The sequence below is a fragment of the Fulmarus glacialis genome, unplaced genomic scaffold (assembly GCF_000690835.1).
Source record: "Fulmarus glacialis isolate BGI_N327 unplaced genomic scaffold, ASM69083v1 scaffold12710, whole genome shotgun sequence".
Classification (NCBI taxonomy): Eukaryota; Metazoa; Chordata; class Aves; order Procellariiformes; family Procellariidae; genus Fulmarus; species Fulmarus glacialis.
In genome coordinates this window covers 4,498-23,531 of record NW_009189633.1, presented here as the reverse complement: position 1 = coordinate 23,531, position 19,034 = coordinate 4,498, and the positions used below count along the sequence as shown (strand labels likewise).

The 19,034-nt window shown below is 40.7% G+C and overlaps 1 protein-coding gene across 1 annotated transcript in view; it reads right to left on the bottom strand.

Moving 5' to 3' along the window:
• The window catches only part of DOCK8 (dedicator of cytokinesis 8), a gene marked incomplete at its 5' end in the record, with an annotated part of 40,408 nt that overhangs the window by 17,464 nt on the left and 3,910 nt on the right, over window positions 1-19,034 (bottom strand). Inside the window, 13 exons of the mRNA XM_009582892.1 lie at window positions 413-509; window positions 3,143-3,230; window positions 3,809-3,944; window positions 4,622-4,804; window positions 5,529-5,674; window positions 7,322-7,491; window positions 8,089-8,228; window positions 10,589-10,744; window positions 11,769-11,882; window positions 14,339-14,488; window positions 15,287-15,382; window positions 16,701-16,796; window positions 18,498-18,673. Coding sequence (XP_009581187.1) covers window positions 413-509; window positions 3,143-3,230; window positions 3,809-3,944; window positions 4,622-4,804; window positions 5,529-5,674; window positions 7,322-7,491; window positions 8,089-8,228; window positions 10,589-10,744; window positions 11,769-11,882; window positions 14,339-14,488; window positions 15,287-15,382; window positions 16,701-16,796; window positions 18,498-18,673 — 1,748 coding nt within the window. The remainder of the gene's footprint in view (window positions 1-412; window positions 510-3,142; window positions 3,231-3,808; window positions 3,945-4,621; window positions 4,805-5,528; window positions 5,675-7,321; window positions 7,492-8,088; window positions 8,229-10,588; window positions 10,745-11,768; window positions 11,883-14,338; window positions 14,489-15,286; window positions 15,383-16,700; window positions 16,797-18,497; window positions 18,674-19,034) is intronic.

Here is a 19,034-nt window from a genome sequence, read left to right as displayed (position 1 = left end):
AAAGGCCACCCAGCAGTCCAGTTCCAAATTACTAATATCTTCAGATACATTCCTAGCATAAATGAAGATTTTTCTTCCCTCATCCTCTTCAAACTCCCAGATCATAGTAAGACAGTGGAAATGGTTTTCAACAACATCTACTGAAAACAAGGTGGTACATTTCCGTTTCATTCACAGTAGTGCAATGCCCTACAGTAGAAGGGGCTTGTGGCAACAGCGTAAGGCAGACAGCAATTTCATCTTTGGATTCATTCTTCTTCATCTTTTTCCCTTCAAGATTACACAAGTTTACAGAAGATCTTTAATTAAAACATTTTGCACTATCTAAGAAACAAAAGGAGAGATGAATCTTGCTTCCACTGGCTTCCGAGGGAGCAGGGATTGGTACCAAGCCAGCTCTGCCATTTCCCACCTGGATGATGTTCTCTTGCATATCAAGAATGATCAGGTTAGCTTCAGTTGCCAGGTTTCCACTGATCAGAGCTTCTTGATCTAGGTCAGCTTTTGTCCTGCAAAAAGGAGTTCTAATTAAAGCATGCAGAGAGTACCCCAAGAGTTAGACGGCCTGCTGTTTAAACAAAGCCAAAATACAAACGATTACCATTCTGAACAATCCCTTAAGAGCAAACAATGAAAATAGCATTCAGAGGTGTTTCTTAAGAACTATGAAGTCAAATAAGGAGAACTGATATCGTAGAGCAGAAGTCCCAGAGGAGACACCTGAAAACTAGGCCTCTGGATAGTTCAGATAGATTCTTCTGGTTCTTTAATAGCAATCTGTTTAATGGCTACTCCGCCCTCAATATCATGTTCAGTTGTTCAATAAGCTATGCAGTAATTTCTGAATGTGTTGCCTGTAGCAGGACACCAAAACCCAAAATGGAATAAAAGGCAACTGATCTAACACTTCCAGAAAAAAAGTAAAAATACCAGGCTTGGCCAAAGGGGAAATTTCTTCAATGCCATAGCAGCCATGTTTTATGTAGGCAATTTAAAATGGTGATTCTTGAGACTGTTGATAACATAAGACAGCAGATCCAACAGCTGCGGGGTCAATACAGCAGTGCCCCACGTCATTTAAGAGAGGACTGAAATATTTATAAAAGACAGAAGGTGGTGGTAAGGCAATGCATGATACCTCTTAGTGAGACTTAAGGACGCGGTCTGGAACACAGCTCCTCTGCAGCTGAATGCCCTGAGCATAGGTGCAGCTCCTAACAAAAGCGTATTTTCACAGATCCCTTCTATGCCAGAAACACAAAGAGGAGGCTTTATTCTTTTTCCTAAACTGCTTAGAAAAGGGCTGTTGCATGTCCAGAAGCTGCTGTCTAGAGCTTGAGATTAGAGCTGCTCTGACTTGGGCCGAAGTTCCTAAGGTGCATTTCTGTGGCTGGAGCAACACCCTTACGATCACACTTCTGAGTGACTTCAAAATCTGTGGCTTTTCTGCTATGTTCACTTTTCCTCCCAGTGGAGCGTTACCCAAAAAGAAAACCAGAAAAGTAAAGAGCCATCTTTTTGGGCACAACCAGGTAATTCTGGGGAGGGCTAGGAAAGGAAGTCAGGGCAGTTGAATGGTTATTAATTACAATGACTCAAAGCAATGAAGAACAGAAGGGCCTGCCAAGAGGCTGGTGCTATAATCAAGCCAGGGATTGCTAAATATGAGTAAGGACTGAACAAATTAAGCAAACAGCATAGCTGTTTGAACCATTTCCAGCAACCACTCAGCCTTGCACATTAACCATGCTGACTGGATCCTCTCTGACACAATACTTAGCTTATAAGTGCAACTACAATCTCAAAGCATGCTGGACTCAAGCAGAAGCAGGCTGAGCAAGGCTGAGTGGTGACCTGTGCAAACCTGCTGTGCTACGTACTACCTGCAAACACCTTACTTATGGGATATATACACTAAAGGGATCCATAAAGGATGAGAGGAAAGATCTTGCATACCACAGTGATGAACCCTGCGTAAACCAGAAATGTCTGGACAGCATGCAGAATTTTACTTATGTAACCAGAAGTTTTATTTTAAGTGGTTTAACTGGACTATTGTAAAGAGATACTGTAGAGCTGCTGCTTGAGGACTGTTTTATTCTGATTTCAATGAAACTGGCTGGGAGAAAGCAAGCTACTTTCAGGGCAAAATAAGAATATCCACACAGGATCTGTACCTCTTCCCAACTAGCACAGAAGGTGGAAGGATTTTTTTTAAAGTTTGGAGGAATTCCAAATTAACAATCTTGTGTTCAAAAATGTATGTGATACTCATGGATGAGTGCTAGGCTATAACAACGTAGTTGCTGCATAGCACAAGCCAGTGTTTTCAGTCCAAACTCACGTATGTTGAAAGGTATCATGGGAGCTCACAGCAGCTGGACTTGTGAGAGGCCACAGTCCCTATCTGCCACACAGTGGCCCATTTAGATAGTAAAAATTCAAGCAAGTATCTGTGGACAAATGACACATCTCCTTTAGGGAAAAGCAACAAGTTCCATGCTTACAGAAATTTAGCACATACCATATGCAAATGCTGTTAGTTACACAAATCATTCCCAAAAATACAGTTTTCCATAAACCTAGACACTGACTTGTCTATTACCATATAGTGCTGATAAGATGAAACGTACTGAGACATCATAACTTAAAACTTGCAACAAGAAAAATATCGCTACGGAATCATCTTCCTCTACTCCTGCTAATAACTCTTCACAATTTTAACATAGCACATCAAACCCAGCTCGACTGATTTAATGTGGCAAAACTTATACCACAGTACTATATACAGTGAGGAGCTGTAGCAACACCAAAATAAATGTCACAGGAAGCCTCTGTGGAGTATTTGATACAATTTGTATCAATAACTAGTGTTTACCACACTGCTAATCAGAAGGAAAAAATGCGTAGATAACTATTTAAACTCCTCATTCAAGTATTTGTGATTTCTTTGTTGTGTCATAGCAACAGTTGGATACTTCTGCTACAAAAACATTTTCTATTTCTTTCTCTTTGAAAGAAGAGGGAAAGGATTGAAACTGCTGATTTTGTAATAAAACATCCTAGGAGAAAGAACAAAAACATAAAAAACCCAAACAGCTTGGTTCTAATAAAAGCAATATATATTTATTAAGTGACTTACTTATCTTGTCTCTCATTTGCCTGCCGCCAGTGAGTCTGCTCCTTTCTCCAGCGCAGGTTTTCATTTAGCCCCGCTGATCTGTCATTCCCTAAAAGTGCAACATATATCAGTGAGATTAAAGCAAAAGGGGACACCTGAAGTCTGATAGCTCACCAAAAGAAGGAGATACATGTCTGTAGCAGTTTGTCAGAACTAAAACCATTCAACTTCACAGCCTCAGGGCTCTAGTAAAAGGACAGGACCTCATCATATTTTTCATCTAGGATTTTTAGAACATTAGCTTGCTTACAGATGTCTTCAAAGACCAAACCACAGATTATTCCATTTATTAAATGAAACAACTTTTTTTTGCTATGAACAATTTGTTCTTACTGATAATTTTGACACCATTTCTTGGCTTTTGGTTAGACACTAACACAATTTCTCAGAATGTCTTAAAACTTCTTAGCTCGCCTTATATTCTTCACCTGAGAAGAGCTCAGTCCTAGCTACACCTTGAATAGTTGAAAGATAACGATATTTTTATCCCAAGAAAGGGAAAGGACTGTGGGTGAAAAATATAAGGATGAAAATAGGGAGTGTGCATAAAACCCAACAAACTCATTTACATCTACCACCTCTTGAGATCCTCTCAAAAGACATGGTGGGGAGAGGGGTATGAAGTACCAGCTGGTATTCTGCAGCGCTTCATCATTTCTCCTCTGGCTCCTTCACCTCGCAGTAAAGCCTCTTCTAACCGGGCCTTAACATCTCGTGACTTCTGGAGTGCTTGGGTGCTAACTTTATCTGAGCTTTGTTTGCCCTGAAAGTAAAGTCAAAGCAATCAACACCAATGCCTCCATCTTTGGACATGAGTCCAAATTACATCTCCAGAACCAGACACAACAGGAGAGACCTGTGGAGGGGGCAGAAAGCAATGAATATGATTGACCAACACATAAAGGCTAATTAAATCTTGCAGATGAGGAAAGAGGTAGTATGTGTACCACTAATAAACACAAATATGTAGCTCAGTGCTACAGAGAGAGAAATGAAAGTTCAGAGAGAAGGTTATTTGAACTATTTCAGACAGACCCTGTCAGAGAGGGGCGTCCTGATGTCTAGTCCCAGCTCTTAACTAAAGGGTCATCTACCACAACCTTGCTTTGAAATGGGTAGAGTATAAGGAGAACAGCTCCAATACTTACATGAGCTGTTGATATATTGCCCACCAAAAATAGCCCCCTGATCCCCAGGAAAAGGAAAATAATAAAACAATTTAAGCCAACTTCACAGGACTTCCTCAAAGGTTTTGGCTGCATTTTGCTTGAAGACTAGTGTCAGTTATTTTGTCTGAATTATTTTGTCCATTTGTAGCATATATTAGACAAGAGCTAATTTAACAATTGCCAATAACAAATTTCTCCCGCACAACCGGAAGGTGAGGAAAAAAAAATGAAACCAAAACAGGGCAACAAAATCAGGCCATGTTTCACTTACCTTGTACTCAAAGCATGAGACACAAATGAAGAGGAGATCTAAAATCCTGTTCAACTGCATGGATGGAAGGTCTGCAACCCATTTCTGTATTAGATTCTGATCAGCATTTTTCATGATCCAGAGGAAACAGATCAAAATGTTGCGCGTAGTATCAGGACCTAATGGGGCACTCTGTCTGTAGGGCTAGGAGCAGATAAAGTAAATGTCAGTTGAAAAAAGAAAAAGAAGAGGGAGGTCATTCAGGTGAAGTAATCTTATTTAAATTTCAGTGAAATCAAATCTCAGTACTGGACTTCAGGAAGTTTGACCTCTTCCATGTTATCATGATTGTATTTTTTGAGTGTATGTCTGTGTAATTAGTGACAGGACCAGTTGTATGCATGTGAAAGACAGAAAGAAGCACAAGAGCATTGTTTGCTAGATGCTTGCATTTTAATTTCCTTAGAATAATGTAAACAAAGATTCTGTAACTGTTTGGTCCCCTCTTTCCATACAGTTGTGTCAGCCAAACTGTATAGAAGATAAAAACCACCATGAAGAAAGAGAGAGAGAGAGAAAAAGAAGGATCTTGAGTCCTAAATCCATGGATTCAGGTGAGACTGGGACTGGGAGGCAGTGTGGGAGTCATAGTGGCATCTGCTGATCTGGAAATGAGTCTAGGTTGGATGTGGAAATGGAAATAAGCATGTGGGAGAAAAAGTGGAACTACTTAGGTTAAAGGAGTAATTAAATGACTAGAGGAGAAGAGGAGGAGATGACAGGAGGAATATGAGGCTTTGGGGCTAGAGGAAACAAGGATGCAGTTTCTCATGATTGTAGTTATTAGTCCCAAGAAAAGATAAAAGGAGAAAACAAAGAAAGAGGAAAACAGATACAGGAAAGGAGACTGGCAGAGCACAGGACATACCAGGGACACCAGAGACATTCCAGAGCTCCTGAGGTTGAACTGATTCCCTGCAATGGCAAGGGCCACATTTTGATTGATTGCACTTGCAGACTCTTGTTCTTCTTCTGGGTTTCCTGTGCGTCCCTTTCCGCTGCGGGCATCTGAAACTAGATTTGAGATATCCCATTGGAACTTCAGGAGCAATCCAGTTGTTGCTGCTCTCATGTCACAGTCTTCCATTGGGCTGTAACCTAACAAAACAATTGGCACCTCCATCCCTGAGACTGTTGGTCTGGCTGATGTACCAAGCACTGAAAGAGGTGCAGCATTAGCAAGACAGATTGCAGCCATCTGCAAAGGCTGTCAAATTGTTCAAATAAACACAGGGAAAGGATATGTGGCCAATAAGCTCCAAGTGTTCAGAGGAGTTAAATTAAAAGCAAAGGCAGTAGCAAATGTGAGGTTGTCTCTGAAGTTCAAAGCTAAGCCAGCACTTCATAAGACTTGGAACCATCCAGTTCCAGTCCATTTCAGGCAAGAGGATCAATGCAAAAGCCATAGATGGGTTTGGTGATACTCAACAAAGTATGTAAGTCTGCTAACAGCTGACTGAGCCAGTATTGCCTGCTGGCTAAAGAACAAGTTTAATTTCAGGCATCTAGCTGCTTCTATTCCCTGCTAGTTCTTGACATCACTTTCAGCAAATAAAGTTATTTATACCTAAGTTTTTTAAAAAATCTCCTCTGATTCTGAGTGTCTATTTTGTGTTTTGCAAGTCCTGTTTTTCAGAGAAGCTGAGTGACCAGCCAGTCCCAGTGTGTTCAAAACAAGGTCAACAGCCTCTTGTGACAGATACTCAAAAAGAAAGACACATTAAAACTTAGCCATACTGGTACACCTGGGCTTCCTCATAATGTCTCCTTTTCATCTGTGGTATAAGGATAATACTTAGATTAGAAGAATGGGATGAGATCTGATTAGCCAATGCATAATAAATGCTTTCATCCTATTAGACTGAAAGTGCTAAATAATACCTAATAATAATAGTATTGTTTTTTGTCCAGACATCTAAATGCAAAATATTTTCAGAACCAGTGACAAAAGTATATTCTTCAAAGATTATACCTTTTTTTCTTTAAAGCCTTTACTTTATTTATGGAAGTGAAATGTAGTTTTCCATGTAGCAGAGATCTACTATCTTACAAAAAAATGTGAAATAGCTCCTTTCAGCAGTATCATATGAACACAGATGTAGCAAAATGCAAGGACACAGTTTAGATAATGTTGTCTAAAAAGGTTTGATAATGTAGAGCAAAGTTTATTGTTATAACAGATGATAAAAGTATATTTCCTGTGCGATGATTACATTTGCCCAAGATTAATTTTGATATCATGTTAATAGCACTAAAGAGCAATAGAAAAAGACAGAAAGAATACAATCCAATATCTTTAATTGTGATGTAACACAATGTCAGTAACACTCTTGTTTTCTTCCCTACTGTCTGTTAAACTTATCTATGTTTCAGTATTTTTTGCAGATCTTGCAGGCTTTATTTGCAGGATCATAATATTTACACTAAGAGATAGGCAGGAGTACTTACAGATACATCTCTGGTCTATCATTTGCTCATGAAGTGAGGACATTGAAGTTTTTCCTGTCTTTAAAAATCCAGTTTACTTCTAAGTAAAGAAATATTCAACCTTACTAGACTGCGGGGAATTTCTGCACTTAGCACGATCTCTTTTATGTTTGATAGATTGTTTAGACAAGTCACCCTAAGAAGCTGAAAAATACAAAGGGAAAAAGGTCTTACTTGTAAAATCATGGAGTTGTGGCAGTGAATCCAAAATGATACCAACCAAAGGGAGGTAGAGAGCTGCAATTTTAATCTTCACCTCTTTTTTGGAGCAACGTGGGTCTAGGTCATGGGAACTCAGCAGGCTAAGGATAGCACTGACAGCTTTTCTTTGCACCTTGCTAATCCTGTTAACACAAAAACCATCCACGAGCTCCATTAATGGGTCATGCACAAGTTATTTCTAAATCAAAGATTTAAGAAACAAAGTGGAGATGAAAGAAACAAATTAATACATCAATATTAATTAGATATTCTCTTCCATTCTGAGCAGAGACTCATGTTCCCTGCAAACGATAGCTATCTTACATCTCCAAGCCACTTCATCACAATCAAAGAGCACCCAAATCTTTCAAACTTCCCATAAAAATTCAATATGGTGAAGAAAGGTGCTTAAAGAAAAGCACCAGACTTTGGCCAAAGTTTAGCTTAAGCTCAGACAAAGGCAGAGGTCTTTTAGAGAGAAGAGCAACTGAAATTTTAAGTTGTGTTCTCAAGCCATGTATTTAGCCAACACTACTGCAACAAATAGTGTATTTTTATTTACTGGGACCAACATACTGCAGCTAAAACAATGACTGGGTGACTGGGTTACTGCTATGTTACAGAGTGACTCACTGAAAAGAGTGGGGAAAATAGGACTGCCCTGGAATCAAACTATGAGCTTACCAAGAGTAATAATGTGACTCGATCCCATTCTAAAATCTGCAAATTGGGATACGCACCCCTCGCTGTCTGCGTCCAGCGCTGCTGCCAATTCAGTGAAAAGTAAGCCGGTCAGAAAGTGCTGCTGACGGTATTCAGCTGAGAGGTCAAACATACCAGCGATTTTCTGGTCCTGGAAACTAGAGCAGGAGCTAGAGTTCTGCAGAAGTATATTCGCAGTGTTAAAGAATGACCACTGAAATCAAAGCTTCTTAAAGAGGTTACAGTCACAGTCCATGTAGCTAACGGAAAATATCTACCATAGGAAAAGTGCAGACTTTGAAAGAAAGTTGGACGTTTTGGAGGAAAACATCTGAGTGTGAAATAAAATCTGGTTTCAAATGCTAGGATGCAATCTCATCCTTTCCACTGTGTGCGAGCAACTCATATGACATTTTTTGAGGTGTAAAATTCCTACCCTGTATTCATTAGTTTGGACAGGACACAAAGTCAGAATTTTCTCCATGTTTACAACTCTTTACATTGGTCTTACTGTTGCAGAGCAGATATCGGGCATCGTACAGCAAAAGGCCGCTCCTGCATTAAGAGGGACCTTGGTGTCAGAAGCTCTGCAGTGTGCCTTCTTCAGCATCCATGATGTCTAGCAGGGAAGTAAGGTCAGGAAAGATGTGCAAACACAGATTTCCTTTCACCCTGGAAATCCTTGGCTGACATAATTTAGAGCAGCCTTCAAACTGCTGTAACTTATGGCTACGACTGATATACAGCCAGCCCAGGAATGGAAAGTTGCTACTATATATGCATTGTGAACTTCTTAGCTTCTCCAATCATAGGTTTGTGCCACAGGTCACCTGGAATGTTTTTGTCCCCTGATGGGGTGAGCATAAGTCTTAGACTCTACTCCCCAGTGCAGCTACTGGGGTTTATGAGTCCAATTTTGCTTTTAATTTATATTCTTCATTATTCTCTCCCGGTATTTCTGTCAGTCACCCGGGAATAGTCCCAGAAAACAAATACATGAAGTAGCAGTATACCACATTGTGGCAGCTGTCTTCCAGCATAGTGGGTCAAATGAAACTCATGTCCCTGAGCAGCCCCATATTTTGGATCCACGTACTTAAGCCCACTCCCATTTCAACCTCAAGCAGACAGGCATTGGCTGTACTATGTTTGTGTGGAATAACATTAAAGTGTAGAGCACCCAGTTAAGTGAATTTGGCTTCTCTCCAAGAGTTCCAAAAGATTTATTTACAAGCCCACATTTCTTACTGAAAATCTAACTCTAGCTGGGCAGCACTCTGGCAGACAGATCAAAATTACTGCAAGGGTGGCCAGCTAATATATTAAATCATCCAAGGGCCACAAAAGCCTTATTGATTTGCGCAGGTTGCATTTCATACGTTACTCCTAAAGAAGAAAAAGAGTTGATGATGTTGCTTGAAGAAAAAATTATTAAACTGGTGTCTGCCCAGCTCTGACTTGCTAGAACTAGTTGCAGGAGCTATGCTGACTTCTTTTTTTCCCCATAAGCAGAAGAGTCCCATTTCTAGTTCTTTGGCATCCAGGACTAGCATTAAGCAAAACTATTGGGAAATCCTGACCCTAACACCTTCTTGCTTTGCTTTTAAGACCAGGAAAAACTTCAAGAAAATATTATTTACTATTATTGACCTGCCAGAAGCCTTAAGGTATGAGATATAGGACATCTTAGCATCCAACCAATTCTTTGGCAATGACACTTGAAAAAGAAACCGTGAATTTGAACTGCTCTGTTACTCAGAGTGTTTTTGTACCTTCCACCATTCTTAGCTTCAGTTCCATTCCCCTGAGTCCAAGGGCCATGGCAATTATGGGGCGTTGCACTGAAACGCTTCATCCCAGTCCTAACCTCTGCAAAACCATTGAGGTGGAAAACAGGCAGACTAGCACCCTTTGTTAGGGGGTCTGCCCCATGGTAAAAGCAAGATACCACTGGGGTGTGGAGGAACCCAGAACAAAGAATGCTGCTATTTAAAAAGGAATCGGCTCTGAACAACACTAAGGCTCAACAGAAATCCATGATTCCAGGATATTGAAAATGGCAGTGTTTTAGTCACTAACTTACATAGTGGTAGCATCTACATCCACTTGGAGAAGAGGTTCAGCTAGAAGGCAAACGCATAGAAAGCACTGCTGCATGCCCTAATTCTCCAAAACAGATATTGAAATACGTATTTGTGGTTCTGTATGTATGGGATAGGCGCGCCTGTAAATTAGCCTTCAGAGCCATCTTCCTTTTAGACCTTGTATGTCTACCTTAACAGTCATTTTCTGTTTGCATGTTTCTAGAGGGGCACATATCTGTGTCATGTTAAGTTTTAACTTGTGTAGATCCAGTTTTGCAGTAGTAGTCCCTTAGTCTTTATTCTTCTGCCCCTTTTCTTTCAAGAGGGAAGTTGTTCCCCCTGATCCAACAGTGGCTAATTCTAACCTAAGTATCTGTATATGGAGCAACATAAGTCTTTCTATACATGTGTGCTTCATGCGACGTTCATACAATATCATCTAATGGATGTCTACCTGGGAGGATAAGGAGGGGGAGGGGGATGCTGGAGCAGATGTGGAGGTCATGAAGAAGAGGTTCAGATTGAGGTAATGCTCATGGCTGCAGAGAATTCTCAGGAATTCCAGTCTCATGGAAATCAGGGTGGAGAGTGAATTCAGCTTGTTTGAGAGCTAGAAAAGCAAAAAAAGTGTCATGTGATGGGCGTGCACTATTTAAATTACCATGCAGTGAAATATCCTGCTTCCTGAAACAGAAATAGACAAATAGTCCAGCATGCATTAAAGTGCTCAGTGTTTCCCTGTACCTAACTAGTTTCCATCCATTAGCTGCAATTTGTTTGGCAGTGATGGTGTCTCTCTCCCCCTCCCCGGCTAACTTACCAACTTCCCAAGAGACAATCGTTTTTTTTTTCCTCCCAAAAGAAAAACATAAAATATTTTTTCCCTTTTGCGTAACACAAAGATTAAAACCGAACAAAAGCCTGCTGAGTCTGCTGCAAACACATAAAAACTCCTGCTAGGCAACACACAGCATCAGTAGTCTTGCCATTTCCCTTCATATGAACAATGACAAAAGTGGAGTATTGCACATACTATAGGAAACTGGGGTGATAGCCACCTTGCGTTCTCCTACCTACCATTAGCTGACAGAGGGCCTTCCTTTGGCAGGAAAACTATAGCAGGTATATCAGGTCACAAAACAGTAGGAAAATTTTCCCTTGAAATACAACAAATAATTTCATAACAACATCCTGCATCATCATTTATTTTTAATTTTGGGAGGCTTGTAAAGCAAGAAGACAGAGATGGATCATTTTGATTGAACCCCCCCAAATCTAAATACTGTCCATCACAGCAGTGCACTGGAAGAGTCAGAGACCAAAAGCTGCTCTGTATGGTCTGCAGACCCTGCTGTTAAGGGATGTAAAAAAGTAAGGCAAGAAAAGTGGCTCCATGGATGCTCTGCAGCAGTGCAAGGTATGACATTTCTAACAGTCTTAACCTCCACCCAATTTTCTCCTGCAGACCACAAATCAAAAGAGGTTTAAAGTCTCTGCGTATGCAATAGGAAATAGGAAATCTACCTGGCCCCTTAACACAACTCAAAGGATCTTGATGGATAAATGAATCAAACAGAACAGAACACCGTACTGGCCATAAGCCAAATGCAATCCCAAACATGCATGGTGCCTACCTGATTACAGTAATGTTTGATGAGATTAAACACAAATCCTCGGTCCATTAAAGAAAGAAGATCATACAAGAAAAACGCCAGGCTGATATTAATTTTTTCTGCTTGCTCGCTTTCCTTTAAAAAAAGAAGAAAAAAAACCCAAACAATTGCAGTAATGATGTATAAAACTTATATAAAGCTGAAAGACTTTTTAGAATCATTACAAAAGTAGTGTAGGGGACAGCTCCCAGAACCATTTCATGGAACATACTGCACAAGATTGTTTCAGTTCTCCAATTTACGTGATCTTGTTAAAATTATACAGAATCACTCCTGTAAATTATTTCAACTGTTGTAGCTTTCACAGAGGAATATCACAGGATGAATGAACAAGTTTATCTATGCAAACCTTTGGGCTGACAACAACAAAATGGAATTTGAGACCTGTTCTGAGTTCCCTATGGGCTATAAACCTGCATATGCCTTTTTCTTTTTTTTTTAATTGAATCTTTAACATTACAGAATGCTGGTTTAAGTACTTAAAATATAAAATATTGTTTTAAAATATTAATAAAAATCTGCACTGGCTCTGCTGATGGAATGCCAAGTATTCTGTTTAGAAATTTTAAGTGTAAAACTGACAGTTAGAAACACTGGTAAGATAAATCTGTGGGTTTTACCACTTAGCAGCTAAGCTCTTGCATGCTTAGAATTGCCCTGATTACCAGAGATACGCAACCCCCAAGTAAAAATCACAAAGAACTTCACATGCTCTCTCAAATAAGGCTACAGTTACTTCAAACATACCAATTTAAATCATAAAATCTCAGTGGCATATCTTGTTCACCAAGAGGAATTTGTGGAGGTGCCTGGGGGATCTGCACACATTTAATGCTCAGAGCCCTCAGGTGGGTTCACTCAAGACTGACAGAGGAGATGACCGAGAAAAATGTTGCCCTACTCGTATCTCTGACTAGTGAGAACAGGTGTGCAGCACCTCAGGGTGGTTATGATTTAATTTTTCATTTTTCAACCTTTTTGTTGCTGTTCAGGGACATTAAAAAAAAATATATATACACACACATATATATAGATTTCCTATGATCTGGAATTTACACAGCAAAACATTTTTCTGCTACGTTACTGGGTAGGCTAAAATATGCCAGATGTATCACTGTAGAATCCCAGGGCAATCTGACATGCTCATCCATCTATTGAAACATAGATTATTACTGCTTGAATTTAAAAAGCAGACACACATTACCTGCTGCTGCTCTGTATAACTATCCAATGGCCCTAATTCTGCAAACACTGCAGTGGGATTTTCACACATAATCAGGTTCTGTACAGTCACTCTATCAAAATCGAATTGAATTAACAGCCCATAAAAACCTTGTGAGGAAGCCATAAAATACTAATCTCTTGGCAAAACCTACAGTTCCGTTAAAACATTTTTAATGTAACAAATTTTTATTACACAACATATTTTTAAAAAAAAGTCACTGACGCCTTAAGTAAACGTTTCTGTGGAAATGATTTCTCTGCACATGGCTATCACAGAAGCACCAAAGGATCGAGCAAAGGGTAAAGCTTCAGAACAGCTTCTTGGTGGACAGTGACAATCACTTCTGACATTCTTTGCCCTCCGTTTTCTGGTCTTGGCCCTTTCCCAGTTTCTGCGCCTCAACAGAACAGTGGGGCACACACGGAGAAGTGGACCAGGAAACTGAGCTGGTTGAAAAGTGACCAGCCTGGTCTGCCCTGTGGCAGAGCACACTGCTGGGCTAGCACAGTGCATTTGGCAGCTCTGGGGCATGAAAACAAGTCCGTTGCAACAACTGAACAAACAATAGTCACCCAGTGCCTATCTGTGGCCTCAATTTTGTCTACTGGCCAGTGCGGAGAGACATCAGTGATGTAAGCTGACAGCTAAATATATATTACATTTTGTGATCCTTTCAACTTTATGATCTGTTATATCAGTGCAACTTGTTAAAATATATCAGGAGAAAGAATTTCATGGGATTTAGATCTTATTTCTTGTCTTTAATTTTCATGTGGTCAGTGCCTCTTTAAAGAGATCTGGAGTTAGATCACTTGTGGCTGGATTTTGCAACCCTCAGGAGGAATACTGCTGTCATATTGCATAGCCCACTGCTGTCAGAGAAGTCAAATGTGGAACAGAACACTATGCAGCAGAAATGAGGGTAACAGGAAAGGGGGATAAAAGGAATAAGCCCTGCTTGGGCTGCAGTTTGATGCCCTGGCTAACCTGGCATAAAGCAGCATTGCTACTGAAAATGGGTGTCTAACCTCTCCTGTTGATGGGAAAGGGGATCCCCTCCCTGCACCTGCAGCCACACCGAGAAGCAGGCTAGGGAGCCAAGCTGGATAAAAACAAACTGTCTACCAGGGGAGCGCAAGCCTGCCCCTTGCACAGCCACAACTCTCGCTTAAGGTCCATGTGAGAATACTGCCTCAGTTTTGGCCTAATTCTAGCGACACTGCGGAAGGTGAAATGGGATTAAATACAGCTCAGTGTAACACAGGGTAAGTAGCAAGGATCCATGGTGCTTATTTCATGCACTTACCTTCTGTGGTTTGACTAAAAGTGCAGCAATCTCTGAAGTAACCACATTAACTATAGTGGTAACATCATCTTTGAAGCGATCGGAGAACCGGCTTCTTCGTGGGTTGTCTTGCTTCTCTATGTTGTGAACATACTGAGCCATACTCTTTATCTGCAAAGCAGAAAAAAAAAATTTTAAAAATGTCCAAACTGGAGGTAAAACTACTGCTTTAAATTAGTCCAGGGGAGTTAGTAGGGAAGTAAGATTCCCTACTTGTTTTTCCCTGAATGTAATTACTCATCTTCTCAGAGCTGCTGTGATAAATCCTGCATGTGCTGGCAATGACAACAGAGAGCCTGAGACTCAAATACAGACAGACACTGATTGCTGTTCGTGTTCACGCAGTTGGCTACTCTCAGCACCTGAAATCAGAATGACCCTCCCCAGTCCCTTGCATCTGTACTTCTGAAATGCTGCTGTTTGCAACTTTTGCCCTTCACGGTGACAGACAGGGAGTGACACTTCTGGAATTAATTCTTGACCTGCTCTTGGGTTGCTTATATGCTGCCAGTGGAAATCAGTATGGTTTTTCCACTGACATCCATCATCTCAGGGCTCTGTGAAACTGTGAGTTTGGGGAGCCTTGTCACTGCTCCCATGTTGTTAACAGAATGGAAAAGACAGGAACAGGTATTCACAGAAAAGAAAGGACTCAGTTTGATGTCTGTCTTTCAGCCTTCTGCAAGCCGTGGACCGCTGCGCATGTAGTTCATGCAGGACTTTGCCATCACAGGCTGTCAGTGGGAAATGGGGGTGAATATGGAGAATTCTTTAGTTGTACTTCCATTATTTGGGACCTCTCCTTTTCACATTGGGGCTGAATAACCGTAGAGGTCACCACCCAACTAAATCTGTACGTGGAATACCTGCTACATTTCACCGCTACAAAATACCACTATCAAATCTTACCAGGAGCTCAAAGAAGAACCAGGCATACTTGAAGACAGATTCTCTCACCATACCCGTGCTGACCACCATCTGCAGTGCTAGCTCCTCATGGAAATGCTAGATAATAAACACAGAGTGTTGCAAAATGGCTTTTGAATCAACTCATCTTCCAGTTTCAACATCCCCCCTCTTCCCTGTGGGAAACTCCCCCATACTGGAAAGTCAGCAGCTGGATGGGGATGTGTGGACATCCCTATAGGATGAGAATGCATATTTGACCAAAATGACATATAAGGAATGTTGGTGGCGAACAGAATTTGGGACCCATTTTTCTGTGGATCCAGAACCCCGGATAGCTAAACTGGGAAATGCCTTTGGTCTATCCTCAAGCCATTGGCTGTGTGCATGACAGGGAGCAGTCACGTTGCCCACTACCCGCTAAGCATTTCCATTTAGCACATCCATGTTTTTTGAGAGAAGGTAGAAGTAAGATTGTCTCTGTGGTGGGAGAGGACACAGCAATAATCACAGCAGAGCTTGTATGGAGGTTTGTAGTTGGAGACAATACTCTTTGCAGTGAGATCTGACCATAAGACACCCAATCGCAATGATCTAAACTTTTAGAAAACTCAAATCTGGACAAAAAATTTATTGCAATGTCTATTTTCTATTCCTGACACAAACAATAAAGCTAATGAGATTCCTAAGCACATTTACACTGAATAGGAAATATTAACCCATCCAACACTCAGATTGCACCTAAACCTCTATGCTTTTTGGCAGAAATCAAACCAATGAACAGGAGTAAGAAAGGAGAGTTTCTTAACCGTAACTCAGATTCTGAACTGCTCATTGCAGGGTTTCTCCCCTGCTTCTTCATCCAAAGCCACTGCTGCTGATCAATGCCAAACACAAGATACCGCTCTGGAAAAGTTATCTATGTGATATGCTATCTTCTATGTTGTTAAAAAGCTATTTCGGAATACATACTCAAGATAGGAAGGGATTTCTTCGTTCTAAAAGCTACAAAAAGGGGAAAAGAAAAACATTCTTTACAGAAGAAAGAGATGGCAAACATTTCTCAATGCAGTTTACTGTAACGTGTAAAGGCAGGTATCCAAGGTTAAACGGGAGTGGAAAAAGACAGAGGCCCTAATACCTTGAGAAAGAGAGCAAAGGGAGGATCCAGGCAGGCTGCTACTTGTCTAAATCTGTCCTGAAAAAGAATCTAAAGGCTCTGGAGCAGAAGCAGAAAAGTTTCGATAATATTTACCCACTGATTCAATATTCCATCACAAACTCCTTGTTTGATAAAACTGGTTGTTATTTTGTTCTCTCTCTCCCCTCTCCTCATTTAGAAGCACTAATTACCAGCACTGCCTCAGGAGGCTCCACGCTCTTTTAATGTGCACCCTCACGCTTAGTGGTAGGCTACCTTTTTATTGGAGGGTCTTGGGCTTGCACAAATGCTTGGCATGTCATTTGTTCCTTCAACATAGAAAGACATCCGACTGGAGCTGTGATCCATAGGCTGGAGGGCATAGCCAGAAGAAATACATAATAGTAGGTTAATACATAACTTAAGCTAATTAACAGAGAAGAAATCAGCAGCGGTGTTTTTTTTGGAAGGTATGCACAGATGTTCACCTAAACAGATCTTCTCTTTCCTTCTCCGCATCCCCCTTCCCAGTGGAGGCCAAAGACCACCTCAATGGAGCAGCCGCAGGAGAGTGCAAATGCCAACACTGCCATCACCTGCCCAATTTCAGCACTGCAGTTGTATTTTGGAAGCGCTACAATTCACCCTTTCAAGGGTAACTGTTATTTAAGTTTATCCGGTGGCTCTATATACGAAATTAACTAGCACCTGGGAGTCTTCCTTCCATTAAAAGTTATGCCAATTTAAAAGGCAGTGAAATGGCAGTAGCCAATTGTAAATTGCTACATTTATCAATGTGATGAAGCTGTAATATCAAACACTTGAATTTTGTATTAATTTGGGAAAAAACATGCCTTGAGCTCTGTTTTCTTAGGACACAGTACATTACAGTAAACATCATGAAGCTGTTAAGTTCAAATCTACATTATTAAAAATTGCTATGGATGAACACATATGCCCATATAAACAAACCAAATAGATTGGCAAAGCCTGTGCATCTTACTAGTTCTGGTTTAATTTGCTGAAGACAAGCACCCGTTCACTTTAACTGGAGAGGCACGTGATCATTCAGTGGAGAAAAGACTTCAAAATGTTTCTGAAAATAACCTGCTTGAGAAGCAGTATTTTACATATGTAACTCTCAAACAAAAGGGAGGGGGGATACGGCTCAGAGCTCAGCAGACATGTTGCTGCGAAGCACTGCCAGGGCTGCAGCTAGGAGCAGGCTCCTTGCACAGGGCAAAAATCCTGCTTTTGTAAGAGGCACGGCTTCCCAGCTCCTGCAGAACGGAAACCCTAGATTTTGGTTTCCACAGACAGCTGAGCACAGCCATCCTCATAAAGCTCTGAGATGAGCCTGGGATGCTATGTACCAGCAAGCACCAGGTGCCAATAAGGGAAGCAAAATCCTGCATCTTGGCTGTCATCATCCTTTCTATCCTGCAAGCTGTTGGTGGCATATGTAGTTGTGGATGAGGAAGACAGAAGAAGTTTGTGTTTCACTCTGTGATTGAACTAAGTATTTGGAAAGACCCAGATATAAAATATGCACATGGCATCTGCACTATAGCTGATATAAAATCATGGGGCTGCTGTCATATGAATTGCCTACTTTTTTTTCTAACAGGAAATTATTTAGCACTAAACAGGCTCTGACGTTTAAAAAAAAAAAAAAAAAAAGAAAGTGAATCTGTTCCCAGTGTAATCAATAGTAGTCTTTTCTCACACTGACTCTGCAACCTTAAGCAGTCCATGTCACCAGACGTGAACAGAAACTAAATGTCAGGAAGAACAGCAGAGTGAGGCGTGTCAAAAAAGCAAATCCCTTTGTGGAGTATCTAAGCCTCAAACAAGGGACAGAGTTTTTACCTCTTGCTCTCTTCACTGATAAGAGACATCAGAATTTAGCAATGCAATTTAACATGTGCCTATGCCCAATCAGATAAACAGCAAATGCTTCTGGTGATACATACAGTGCATTTACAAGAAGCAAATGCAACCCTCAAAGAACAAAACTAGATTACTAGATTTTGGCCCATATAATTCTCCAGATATTTGACTTCGTTCTCTTACCTTGGATGACATGATGTTTTTGACCTCCTCATCAGTAGCAGTTTGTGTAACAGCGATGTCAGGATTGCTGCAGCTTATCACTCGGCTCTGCAGGAGTTTACTCCCAACAGACACTGCGGAAGTGCGTCCAAATGTGTAATAGCGAGATTCTGTCAAAATGGCACTGCTGCCTGCACCTGCCCATAGGGAGATGTTTGAACTAAGACTAAAGGACATACGTATGAGACAAACATGAGATTCAAGCCAGCTTTGCTCAGTGCTGTTATAGCATCAGCATTTTGAATAGCATAAAGCTCCTGAAAATCTCACCACCAACTGCTTCGTTAACAAATTACATAGGCATTGAATGATAAGGTGCAGATGTTTTCCAAGTCAACAGCTCACAGGGTGATTGCACAAGCAGTCAAGGGCTACCTGAGCAACAGCACTATTTCAATAGCTTTTTCTTCTTCCCATCAGCTTTTATTAATTTGCTGTAGATTAAGACAAGATTCAGAGGCCTAAACAAAAAATACCACCTTCAACACATATCATTTA